The 13974-nt window shown below is 36.0% G+C and overlaps 1 protein-coding gene across 2 annotated transcripts; it reads right to left on the bottom strand.

Moving 5' to 3' along the window:
• Positions 1-771: 771 nt before the first annotated feature.
• On the bottom strand, positions 772-3634 carry LOC133725254 (auxin-responsive protein IAA27-like). 2 transcript variants are annotated; one of them, XM_062152433.1, is made up of 5 exons: positions 2792-3623; positions 2025-2254; positions 1593-1734; positions 1223-1284; positions 772-1098 (listed from the first exon to the last, which is right to left on the bottom strand). In XM_062152433.1, the coding sequence occupies exons 1-5, from the start codon at positions 3331-3333 to the stop codon at positions 1061-1063; spliced, it is 1014 nt and encodes a 337-aa protein (XP_062008417.1). In that variant the 5' UTR covers positions 3334-3623; the 3' UTR covers positions 772-1060. The 2 variants fall into 2 exon arrangements, 1 of the variants encoding a protein (XP_062008417.1); XR_009854323.1 differs by having other exon boundaries at positions 1084-1098; positions 1223-1300; positions 2792-3634.
• Positions 3635-13974: the final 10340 nt, after the last annotated feature.

Raw genomic sequence — 13974 nt, 5'->3', positions numbered from 1 at the left:
GATCCATAATTACGCATGTTCGAAAAGTTGTGGTTTGAAGTCTACCACAGATGAGCCTACACAAATGAAACAAGGCTACATTAAAAGCGACAACACCAAGGATAATCAGCAACAACAGAAGCTCCTCAAGATCAAAGTGAACCAGGTTTGATCTGAGGACAATGTGGCAGACTTGTTTACTAAGTCATTGCCTAAATCCACGTTCGAGAAACATGTGGCAAGAATTGGCTTGCGGAAATTATCTGAACTCCCACGATAGTAGTCATCAGGGGGAGGCGCAGACATCAGGGGGAGATGTCTACATGTTCACCTCGAAGCGTGAAGCGTGTGTTCTGCTCTTTTTCCCCTTCGACCGAGGTTATTTTTGTCCCACTGGGTTTTTGTTACTCGGCAATGTTTTTAGCGAGGCAACGAGAGAAGCACCGCGTTTGGGCAACACAAGGGAGAGTGTTGAAGTAAAACCCTAATTTGTGTTTGGCCCAAACTCTAGGTTACTTGATCTAGTGGTAATAAGGTTTAATTAGAATAATCTAGAGATTATCTTTCCTTGTATGATTCAGACTCTGTGTATTGTAATCCTCTATATAAATAGGCCCTATTATCAATGAGAATACACAGCAATTTCTTCTCAATTTTAGTTTCGCTATAACATATTCCAAATTGTTTAAGATGAATGATATTACATTAACATTGAGTTTGCGAAGGAGCTCTCTATTTACTTTGCCCTTCTGACAGTTGGATAATAGAAAGCTCTATTTCATGCATACAGCATACCACCAAACCTCAAGCCATTTGTTCTTACAAAAATAAAACAAGGATTTGCAAGCAGCATACCTTTTACACAGTAGTTAGAATATATGGATACATGAGAGAACACCAAAACAACACATAATCTGGAGGTTTCCAGTGAAAATTTTTCTAATTAGTAGGACAATATCCAGTCCTTCAAATACACAAAAACAAGGATATTGGCAACATATGGAGGAATATGCAACAAGCACTCAACTTAAAGTCAATTCAAAGGTTTCAACAATGCCTTTTCCAGCAGCTACGGTGTTTGCTAGTTGCGGTTCTTGCACTTCTCCATAGCCCTTGGAGCTGCAGCCAAGAATAGAAACAGATAATTAGAAACTGGGATATGCAGATAGAGAAAGCATACACCATGGGGCAACTGAAAGATATTTAGATTTAATTAGTTTCTAATTTAAATGGTGAAACATACCAAGTCCAATTGCTTCTGAACCTTTCATGATCCTTAGTTTCCTACACGTCTCAGTGAACATCCTACACATATACAACACTGATATCAAACTATCGCACAATTCACAAACGGTAAATGAACTTAGACCAGATGAACTGAAAAAATGCAAGATACTCCAAGGGAAAGCTAAGGTGTATATCCTGTAATCATTATTGTCATGCATAACAAAACTTATCTGCAAGATAAGAACACTACTGTTCATGGATCAATAAGTCAATCCAATATCAGTTTTTTTAAAAAAATCTCAATCGTATATTATGGTGGATCTATTCCATCTGCTAGTATTTTCAATTCTAAAGCACTGTTCATGGAGTTCAGATCTGAAACTTACCCCCAAGGAACATCACCAACAAGCATCCAATCATTGTCCTTGTCTTCAAAAGTAAGAACGTATTCAGAACCGTGGAGAAGATCCATCAACCGACTCTCACTCAGGCCATCCTTCTCTGGAAATCCATTAGAACTGCACTGCCCTGAATCACAGCCATTCATAAACAGATGTAAGTACCTATCCCATCTGGTTTACCTCATTCATCTTATATAACACCAGACATCCTTTTTAGGCAGCTATTCTTGTTCTAGTAATAGGGACTATCAAGTCGAGTTCTTAACTTATTAATTATGTTTACCAGGGGCCAAACTGCTTATTACAGGTTTTATTAAACACCAACCTTAATTTATTTTCTGGATCAAACCCTATACTCAGTCAGCATGTGCATGCCTGCCTTGCAACTGATAGAGTGAAAGAGAAAGAGAACAGTACCAATAGTGAAGCAGCTGAACATCTTCTCCAAAGCCATAGAGAGTTCCATGTAGTTGTTGTACATTTTAAGGTCAACCTTCCTTAGATATGGAGCACCATCCATGCTAACCTTCACATAAAGACACCCAGACCCTTGTTTTCCCTCAGCATCATCATTGTTCTTTGCCAAATTTGAGGCCATGGTGTTCTTTCGAAATGATCGAATTGGGGGCCATCCTACCACCTGTGCCCTGTTACATATGATTAATGTCAGTAATTCACCAAAGTACCACTTCTGTGATGAAAACTTCAAAAGATTGATGAATGGACAGTTATTGAAGTCAAGACAATCAAATAGCATCTACAGAGAAAATTACTCTATGGAGAAGATTATTGCAGAAAGCACAAGAAAAAAAACCACTATAGAACCAGAAAAAGCATAGGAAGTACAAAAATTCAGGGAGGAAAACCTGAGATACAAAAAAAATAAACATATCTATTTACTTACTAAATCAGCTCATGTACAGAAATTAGAAATGTGCAAGTACAAGCTGAAAGCCTGAAACATTTTGGCCCAAAAAAAGAAAATATTTATACCCAAGAAAATGAAACTGACAATTTGTTTCTCTTCTTTCTGGATCAATTTCTTCTTCTTCTTTTTTTTTTTTTTTTTCCCTTACTTCTCTTTAGAAATCAAAGTTTCCTTGTAAGCAAAGGGACATGTGAGGTACAAAACTAGCCCAGCAAAAAAAAAACTTAAGAAATGATGAGCAAAGAAGTAAGCTTACTTGGCAGCAGGAGGACTAACAAGCTCAGAGACCTGAGACTTCTGCTTCTCTTGGACTGGCTTTGGTGACTGAGGAACTACAGAAGCAGCAACCTCTTTCTTGGTTTGTCCAGACACACATAGCTGTTGTGTTTTAGCATTACTCTCACCTTTAGGAGAGAACAAGACTGCTCCCTTATCAGCTTCAGATCCATTACTCATACGAAAAACCCATTTCTCAGAAGACCCATCAATGGCATCAGAGAAACCCCTCTTAGCCCCAGACACAGGGGTTTTTGAAGGGTTTAGAGGATATCCATTTTGCTTATTGTCCTCCAAATCTTTGCCAAAAATTGAAAGAGCAATTCCTGGTTTTCTCTCAGGAGAGTGAGAGCCAGGCAAGCCAAGCCTCAGCTCAGTCTCCTTGAGGTTGAAAGCAGAGGTCTTGACATCCTCTGTAGTTGAGTGGGCAGAGGAGGAGGAAGAGGAAATCCTATCAGAGCTTCTTTCCATTGAAGAAGTCTCTGCTAAGCCTATGTAGTCATGTTCCAGTGGTACAGACATCAAGGTGTTTCAACCAGTTTTGGAGCTCAAGATATGACACTAGAAACTAAATGAGTTTAAAGAACTGAGAGAGAGAGAGAGAGAGAGAGCAGGCAGAGTCTGGTTAAGTTCTAAAGAGCTCTGGTTATGTTGATGAAGAGAGGAAGCTTCTTTTAGCCTTTCTATAGCTGCATTATTCTCTACTTTTTTTGCATTTTATCAAAAACTCTTGAGCTTTTTCTTTATTGCAGGTTTGCAGCAATGATGAAAGTAAGTAGACATGGATTAAGAATTAAAAAGCTATCTTTAAGCCTTTAATGGACTCTAATACTAAATTAACTGACTGATAATGTTTTAGAAAATAGTATTCTCCTGATCAGTTACTGCTCATACACAAACTTTCGTCAATCACTTCCATCAAGTTTCAATTGATTTGTTTGATTCAGTGGTCATTGATTGAGAGTTTCGTGACTAATATTACAGGTGAAAAACATATCAACCTTTACATATATATATCTGTATAAATATCTAAAATTCCACTATTCAAGGGATGATCCATAATCAAAACATACTAATTCTTAATTAAATAGTCAAAACTCCTACCCCACTGGTTTGTGACCAGCATGTTTGATAGGTCTTTGGGTTCGTGTGTCTGCTGCGGTGGATTAGTCTGGTTTTGCTGAAATACTCTCATAGACTTCAATTTAAATATTGATTGGCTGAGTGCGTTACTAACTCACTAATATATCGATGTGGCTTGCTACCTCATCCCGATAAAAAAAAAATTTAAAAAAAAAAACCAAACTAATTCTTAATTAAATAGTCACATGTACTGCCAATTAATCCATAATACATGTTCCTCTTGATGTATGGCAATTATCAAATACAAAGAAACGACTACACAGAGGGTTTTATATGACCTTAATCCACTGAGAATTGCAGAAGTAGCAAGCATAATCAATTTTATATGACATTTATGCTATGAATTACATATGTAAATGACAAACAATACAGCTATAAAAAAAGGTTTGGATTTTTATAATGGAGAGTAGTAGGGGATACCACCGACAATAGTCTGCGTATTCTCCGGCAACCTTTTAGATACTGTTCCCAAATTGCTTATTGATTTATACTCATTCCAACCAAGAAACAATTCCCAGTAAAGTGTACACACCCCCACGGCGCAGGTTAGAAAAGAGACATTGTTTGCACGGAATGGGATTGTACACTGCCGAATACACAACAGGGAAAGGGATTGGACAAAAATGCTCCACTGTCTTTTTCTTTGTGATGACAAAATTCAATTATCTGTTATCATTGCACTCGTTTCTTCCCCCACTTGTTTGCCGACTAACTAAGCAGGATATTTCGGTTAGGCCTTCTGAATTATTCTAAGTGGTGAGAAAATGTGGTATTACGGAGTATAGTATTGAAACTCCGGAGTTTGAATTTATTAGATTGTAAATTATTTGCAATGTGCGTCACTCTAGCAACTAATTTCACGATTTAGGGTTTCAAAACCGTAATCAAGTGTTTCGATTAAGTTCTTCGTATTAATCTGAGTGGTGAGAGAATGTGAGGGAAATAAAATTAAAATTATAGACTAAATCAGAGGTTCGATCTTCTCTAATATAACAAGAGATAAAAAAAATATGAAGCTCTAAAAAAAAAATGGGAGTATTTTGGTTTAGTGTGTCCATGTGATAGAAAATTATCTCAACCATATACATATGGGTTTTCTCTTTGGTTCACACTTCACAGAGAGTGATTATTTTATAGAAGGGTTTTGCAAATTATAAGATTTTCATGATAGGGCCAAAGTGAGGCAGACTTTAATAACGTCATTTTTTCAGTTTTTTGATGTGATTAAGTGAAATATCTTTTTGAATAACAATCGGAGTATTAAAGCTCTAGAGTTAAGTTCCGTTAGATTACAAATTATTTATAATGTACCCTACTCTAAAAGTTAATCTAATGACTTATGGTTTAAAAGTTTCAATATTCTAGGTTCTCATTTTGCTCCGAGAAAACAGGCGACTAAATCAGGGTTGGAAAAAGCAAAGGAGACTATGCGGCCTGTCCGGCGGCGCCTCCACGTTGATCGTGGCTCTTTGCCTCATCAACGATTGGCGGGTGTTGCCAGACAGGTTCTTGGGATCTGGGGGCTATCGGCTTTGGCCTCTCTTCATCGGTCTAGGCTGGGAACGTCTCTTCTCTCCTCTCAAGCGGCGACGCAGGTGTGGGTAATTGGCGACCGGCGATCGGCGATCTGTGGCGGCCTGGGTGTGGAGCAGGTGATTAGTGGCCAGATCATGGAGGCGGTATGCCATGGATCGTATGGCGTTGATTGCTTCTCTATGGTGGGTCACTGGACGGAGATTGCAGGGGTGGTTTTGGGCTCCCAAACTGAGGGACACAGACGAGTGGAGGTCCTCCGATCTGAGGTGGCAGGACATGGTGATTTCCGATCGGTTTCTTGGACAACATGCCAGAAGTTTGGCGTGGCTTGTCGTATGGTCTGGGTTTCTTCGGCGAGGCGAGCTCGAAGGGAGAGTCTTGACACTCTTGTGGTGGTGGGTTGCAGGCGAAGCACTTAAGGAGAGGGAGGAGGAGTATGATGGTTCCTTTTTGTTTATGTTTTTTATTAGAGTAATTTTTTTTCTTTGGTTAGGTTTTTTTTTGTCATTAGAATGTCCCTACTCTTGTGAGCTAGGGTTGGGTCAAATTGGGGTGCCATGGATATGGTGTTATTCCTGGGGACGAGTTGGTTTATATTCGGTTTTATCTTATGGTCAATGTGCTGACGATCGATCCTTGCACGTGGTCTGGTATTATTGGGACACGGTGTGGAAGAGGGCGTTGGTTTTTCAGGCGGTTGTCTATGAGGTGTTATCGAGATTCTCGGGATTCTCTGTAACCTGAGAGGTTGGGCGATATGGTGGGTTAGGGGTTGGGCCCTTTTGGCTCATAGAAGTCATTCATGATGACGGACCAGTAACTGGTTTAGGTTTTAGGGAGGAGAGTGGAGAGTTCTTGTCCTCCACCGGTCATTCACATATTATGTAATTTTGGTTTCTTTAATAAAAACTTCTTCTTCTTAAAAAAAAAAAAAAAAAGTTTCAATATTCTGAAGCTTTCCAAACACGAGAGATTATTCAGAGCACCGCCGTGCACTTGCACCAACATAAATGAATGGTTAGATTGCATTAAATACACTTTTTGTTTATTAAAAATAAAGTTGATAATAAATATCAAGGGTTGAGATTATTTTATAAGGATTGGGTCACTTGCACCGTCGGTACATAGAATAATTTCCATCCAAACACTTCATTACATACTTTCTTTTTCTTTGATTATGCACCCTTAATGGATCCCAATTCAAAGAATTGCTTTTATCTGACTTACTTTTATTTATTACATTTACTGTCTGACGCAGTCAACTGTCGGGTGAATCTTTCCTTTTACCACGCCCGTATCAACTGTAATAAGTGTGTATCCTTAAATGGGAACGCGTGCAAGAGAACTGACACTGTACAATTACAATCTGATGGTTCAGGCTTGCCCACATCACCATACACGGTAGTTAGGGGACAAAACGGCGTTCTAGTACTGGCGTTGACGGAAGTAAACGCTCATCATTATGCAAGGTGACAACGGCAGCAAAAGACTAACATTGGCCGTTTAACAGGGACTCTCCTTAAGGTAAATAAAAGGTGGCATTGACGAAGACAGTGCTTTGACTCATTTGTCTAAACTAATACAAGACATCATTATCTAGTTTAGACAACCCAAAAAGAATATTAGGGCTCATTTATTGATGAATACTATATAAAATGTGTTTATAACTCTCTTTGGCTTTTCAATCCAAAAAAAAAACTCTCTTTGGTTTCAACCTTGATTATTGTTTTTTTTTTTTTTTTTCATCGAGATATTTTTTTTTCTCTTTGTTTTCTCTGCAGTCAAGTTCCTCGGAGGCTTGGACAATGATAGATGGATATGCGTTTGGAGAATGTCTTCTCTTTTTTTGGTCTGATGGAGAATGTCTTCTCGTTGGTGGTTTTTAGTTTTGATTGGGCGGTGTAGTACTCCTGATGGTGGCGGGCAATGCATGGAGAGTGTTGTTTGTTAAATTTGTATCTAACTCTGGGATTTAGGTCGAATTTAGATATCAGATCCGGGTGATTTTTGGATTTTTATCTTACTACTGAGTGCTTGACTCTGATATTGGTTTGGTTTAAAGATCCATGTCAGATTAGATTAAAATTTGGATTCTGCTACGTTTCAGGTTTGGGTTTGGACCTTTATGTATTTGCGACTATGATTCATATTCAAATTTTGGATGATTTTGAATTTAATTTTCTAATGTTAACCGATAATATTTTTAGAGATAGGTATGTTAATATTTCTCATACATCAACTATTTTTACCACTTTAAGGACTCATTTTACCACTTTAAAGACTCATTTTGGTAATTAAGAAAATTTACCACTTTAAGGACTCATATTACTACTTTCAGGACTAATATTACTATTTTGATGACTCATTTTACTACTTTAAAGAAATTATATGTATGTCATACGTTAACAAATTTTAGAATTTCTCCCTTATACCGGTCTAGCTAATGGAAACAAAGATGTAAATCATTTTCCAATTGTAATGTCGCGGTTTAATACGGGAAAACAAGACTATAAAGCCTAGAATGAAAATGTAATCATGAAAATCTAGTTATTTATCAATTTCCCTTTCCATAAGATTATGTACATTGCATTTGTATGAATTGAAGAGCCGCCTAGGCGGCCACCCATACTTACACTCTGGATGTAGGCTATTAGCAATTGGTAGGTACACATTATTTTCTTTCATTTCATTTTCTTAGGCTTACACAAACTGCTCCTTCGACCTCAATATCATAATCTCAAAGTTGAACTTTGAGGCTCTAATATTAAAACCAAACTAATAAGATTAGCATATACCTTTTTAATCAAATCTAATTGTTTACTCTTAAAAGTTAACACACACTGCCCATAAATCCATAATCCCCACATACAAGATGCTGTCACATCTTAGAGGATAAGTGAAATCCGAACTACCAATTGGGTTCACACAAAATCAAAATCCGATGCTCATAAGCATGCTTAGAATCAAATCCCCTTGATTTTTAATCTTTATTAATGCTACCCATTTAGTTAATATTAATTAGGTGTATAAACCAACAAGATGACAAGCATAATGAACGTGCCGATTCTAGTCAAACTTGGTGTTTTATATGATGCAGTAAGCAAAAAGAAAATTTCATTCCTGTTATGAAAGTAGAAGGATCCAAAAGGCTTGGAATCAAATTTTAGATATGCATAGCCTGGCTACTAATACTATGGTATACTATAGCTAGCTAAGTTTCCACGCTTAATTGAGATGCATTTCGATACTATAGGTACTAACTAGCTTCTCATCATTTCAACTTTTACTATTTTTACTTTCTATTATTTAAAAAACAAAATTATACATAATGATTACTCACTCCTAAAATATGTGACGAAAAAAGTCATTATAACCTCACATAAACGAGTCAATGATAGGTCTTGACAAACAAGAATGTCAATCTCAAAACTCTCTTATAATAAATTATAGAACTCCGAATGTCAACACTATACGACGCATTTGCTGAAAAAAACATAGAGAAACTTACATACACCCTTGAGGCGGTACATGCAAGCTAGGCCATTTCAAAGAATCTCTTGTGCTTGACACGTCATGAGGGTGTATGCCAAATTTGAACCAGTTACAACAACGTAACCCTAGTAGTCTAGTAGATTACCAACGATGATTAAACATAGAACTGTTTGGCCACTGCAAAGCTCAGTCTATTCCACATAAGCAGAACTCCTCATGGAAAGGACCGGCCGCAGTCTCTCTACCAAACATCACCATTAGCACCAAGAAAACCTAAATCGAGCTCAGAACATAACAAACCGAGCCAAAAGACTATAACCACCATCGTCACCACCAAACTGAATCTAGATCCGAACCTAGCACACATGGCTGACACCATGTGGTGATGTGGGTCTCTCACTTTTGAACAGCAAATAAAAAAACTCGCAACTTGTAAGAAGGGAGAATCAAACCCTTAACCTTGCATCTTAACCAATTGATTTGGTAATACGTATACTTATAAATTATTCAAAATAACAAATTTTGTTAAAGGGATAAAAAAAAATTGTAATAAATTTGGGTTTTTTTTTTTGTTAGGTTTCTTTAGAATAGGTATTTATTTACTTATCACGTAATTTGTTTTTCCAAATCATTGTTTTGAAATAATTGAAAAGGATGAATAATGTTTTCCATAGTGCCTCCTTGCCCTTGTCCTTGCTTGTGCTCTTGGAGCAAGTTTATCTGCCACGGGCCCACAGTAAGGGCAAGGGTGAGAACTTTTTTTGTTTTGTTTTGTTTTTTAATTGTTAATATAACAACAACCATGATAAAGGTAGAAGAAGAAAAAGTTATTGTCGGAGGTAAAACATAAGAAATTTGCACAACCCTTCAAAAAAAATTTTTTAGCTTGTTTAGAAACATTAATCTTTGGTTATGATTTAATTTCGTTTTTCAAATTCGAGGATTGAAGATGCTAGATGGTGTGCTATTGTCAGCATCACTAAAAAAGTAAAAAGAAATTATGTTTCACTAGTAATAGAGAAACTAATACTATAAAATCAAATAGTATTTGACTGTAATTTTTATTCAATGTAATGGTATATTTAGTGTGAAAAAAAAAAACAAAAACAAAATTGGCATTAATTCAGGGAGTCTAAAACTCTAAGTCATGGGACAGATAACCATGTATTTAAGTGGTCAGGCACTGTGCTGCAATGCACAGTTGGAGCATTTCACATGCGCCGAATGAGTTTTATCTTGAGCCTAGGAAGTCTTTGAGTTTCCATTGACATAGTAAAAAAAAGATAATCATGTACTTGGATAAATTCAGACCAAAAAGTCCCATATATCATCACACCGATACATGAAAATATCAGTTGCACTAGTATCAAGAATAGCCAACAGCCAACCTGTGTCAACATTTAACTCTCATACATCCTTTATACACATCACTGTTGAGGATGTTGAGATGAAGCATGTTTGATAATGGTTGAGAAGTATTTTGGTTTTGCTCGATGACGTGATGTTTTATTATGAGGTGTTAGCATATTAATTGACTGAGCATGAATTATGGTGTCCCAGTTGCTTCCCACGCCAAGTAAAAAGGTGCACACAACTTTAATTAGTGACAACACAACTTGGTCCCTCCAATTTCCATTGATAACCACTAGCTATGTAGCTCCCGTGAGTGCATTTCATACGCATTCACTCTCATCTACCCTATCCTCTCATTTTGTTCTTGATCCTATGTTTGTACATAAATGGCATAATAATGCTTATAAGGCACTCAATTCCCCTTTCATGCTAAGGATGATCATATATCTGGCTTCCATATGAGGTTGATTCAATCTATTTTATGTTGATTTTGTGTTTATATTTTATTTAAAAATTTTATTCAGATTTAAAATATCACTTATGAATGCCTGTGAGATGCGATATGTCAATTATTTAGAATTACTGACATTATAGAGGTTACATGTTCAAACCTTACTGAAATCATGAAAGTGGTGGGTAGAAATGTCGTTTCAATCCAAAAAAAAAAAAAAAAAAAAACACTTGTGAGCAGTTATGAGCTCATAAGAAATGTATTGAATTGATTTAGTATTATACCATTATTCGAATATTAAAGTATGTACAAATTTTTGAATAGAAAATATTTCATTTTGAACTCTAAAACAACATGCCCTATTTGGTCTAATGACATAAATTTTTATTTTTAAGTAATATGATTGAAGCTTTACTCACAAACGATTAGTTGTTGTATTCTTAGTTATTATATAAATAATGTAATAAAAAAAAAATTCTAAAACGTAGTTGCTTTGAACTTACAATACAATAGTAACATAGAAGCATAAACCACATTAATATTTGTTTTTTTTTTTTTTAATATAAGTTGCAAAGATTAAACAATATTATCTTTCCTACAGAAGTCTAAGAGTAGTTTCGAGCACCCACACAATTTTGAAGGAGACCGCTTAATGAGGCATCAACATCCGTTAGTAGCATGTAATAGATATTCTAGTTGAATATTTTATTCTATATCTTAAAATAATATGTGTAGTATCATTTGATCTAATGATAAAAAAAACTTCACTAGTAAGTACCAAATTCTCAATATAAACTACAATGAGCAATATTTGTCTATTTTTAAAGAGATAAGGGATCAACAAGTGTAAAGATTATATTCTATTTGAAGTTTTAAACTTTTAATTATTTGGGTGCTTAGCATAGTTGCGTTGTACGTCATTGATTATTGCAGCCTTTTGTGGCTATTTATATCCAAGATCTTATGTAGGATCTATCACATTGTTCCATTTGGAAAACAAACTTATGATCTAAGAGCAACTCCAACAGCTTCCCCATATTTTAGTTTTTCTCTATTTTAGGGAAAAATGAGCCTCTTTTGCTCCAACAGATTCCCTATAACTTTCTCTATTTTAGGGAAAGTAAGGAGAGAGAAAACAAAATTCTCTAAATTTACAGCAATCTCTAAAATTTTAAGGAAGAATTTGGAGATTTTAGAGATCGCTGTAAACTAGGGAATCTGTTGGAGTTGAAGAAGAAAAATTGCTTAAAGCTTTGACTTTTGCTTCCCTATAATACAAAAATTATAGAGAAGCTGTTGGAGTTGCTCTAATGGCCGTTTTATTTGACTAGGAGCATAAGGCCATGATGAAACATGTGACCATAAGTTGGAGGAAACCCTAGTACTTAATGCCTCAGTAGCGTATATATACTATGCAGGGTTTTAGATGTTGATATACAATCTCTTCATCCCACTATTCTCTTTGGTTCAATTTGACATTGTTTAAAGTGTTTCTCTTGTAGGGTTCAATTGCCTAATCTAGCACACAATTTTCCACATTGAGCACAATTTGCAAACTAGATAAGCTAACCAACCCTATCCATTTAAAGAGATTCAATATGTTGGCCAAAAAGAAAAAGAAAAAAAAAGATTCAAAATGTCCCCCAGTATTCCTTTTCAAAAACTCTGTTTTGTCATAGTGCTGAAATTCACAGTACTTTAGGTTTAGGTTAGCCATAGGTTAGCCATAGGTATAGATGTGGCTCATTAAGCATGATCCAGCTTATATTTTTCCGCCAAATAATATAAACCAAATATTAAAAAAAAAAATATTGAATCTCACACTAACTTCGTAAAAACATATAACACATCAGTGGTTGTCGATCTTGTTATATTGTTGGATCGTGATTACATTGACTTGATCTTAACATATATTCGTCGTCGTATTTTTAAGAGGACGAGTTCAGTGATATTGAGGGCTAAGACAAATTCATAGAACACACATGTGAAACTCGAGGAGTACAATGAGACCTTACCCTAGAGACATGCACACCCTTCAAAGTTTACACACACCATAGGACATCTGGATGTAACTGCATCCACAAACTAGAAAAAAAAGATAATTTCGAAGCCAAAATTTGTGTCTGGACATATATTAGTCTTAAGAAACTCATTTATAGAATGGTGAAATAGTGTCGAGACAACAAGTGCTTGGTTAGTTTTTCACATGTCGAATTCCCTCTACCGACTTCTTGGCAACTTGTTGGTGATATTTCGAAGTGATGATGGCTTTCAGTTTCAGTAACAACAGTGAAGCCAGAAAGGGTCGCTTTAGCATTGCACAGTAGCTCCATATAGGTGCAGAAATAAAATGGAATTTTTCTTTTATGATTGAAACTATACATGCATATGGTACGATCGAGCATTGAAGGCGCTTTCAAAATGATGAACATTCAGATCCTTGATTCGAAAGTCTGATCGAGATAAGAATGTGAATATCAGTATCCCAATCTTTTCGGAGCGGATGAAGCATTAGGGACTTGAAAGTTCTAAAACAGTTTGGGATTAGACCTCATCATTAACAGTAAAGATAACGTTTAAGCAGATTAGTGACTAAGACAAATTATTGGAGAGGGCCAAGTCTGCAGACTCTGCATGATCCATTCATATGCAGAATATGCTTATACAGATCTTGCCAGTTGCCACCAATAATGCGGTAGATAAGGTTTCTAGGTAAATCGATCTAGACCACTAAAATAGGTATGGAATTATAGAAACAAAAGCAAAACTCACCATTGTATGCATAATGCTTTTTCGTTAATATTCACCTCAAAGAAAATGATGAAACCAAATCACATACTGCAGAGTCTAAATTTTGAGGTATACGATATTGGGAAGGGTTCCTTTTCGGTACATTAGTGCAAACCAACTTCATGTAATGAACGTTCAATAGTACGTTGATTTATCACTACATTAAGTTAGTCTACTATGTAGGATCGATCTCCATTTTGTATTGAAGTATTAATGCGTTAATGTACTAACTTTTTGTGGAGGATTTAATACTCAAATGTTTTGTCTAGGTCCTCAAAAGTTAGAAGCTTTCATTCAAAATCATCTAGCGTTCCAAATATTAGCAAAAGCGTCTAAACCCCTAAATCATATATACTTCAAAGTAGTAATACTTAATCACAGCTAGATTAAGCAAGAAT

This window comes from Rosa rugosa, chromosome 1, assembly GCF_958449725.1.
Source record: "Rosa rugosa chromosome 1, drRosRugo1.1, whole genome shotgun sequence".
Taxonomy (NCBI): Eukaryota; Viridiplantae; Streptophyta; class Magnoliopsida; order Rosales; family Rosaceae; genus Rosa; species Rosa rugosa.
This window is presented reverse-complemented; position numbering and strand designations above follow the sequence as displayed.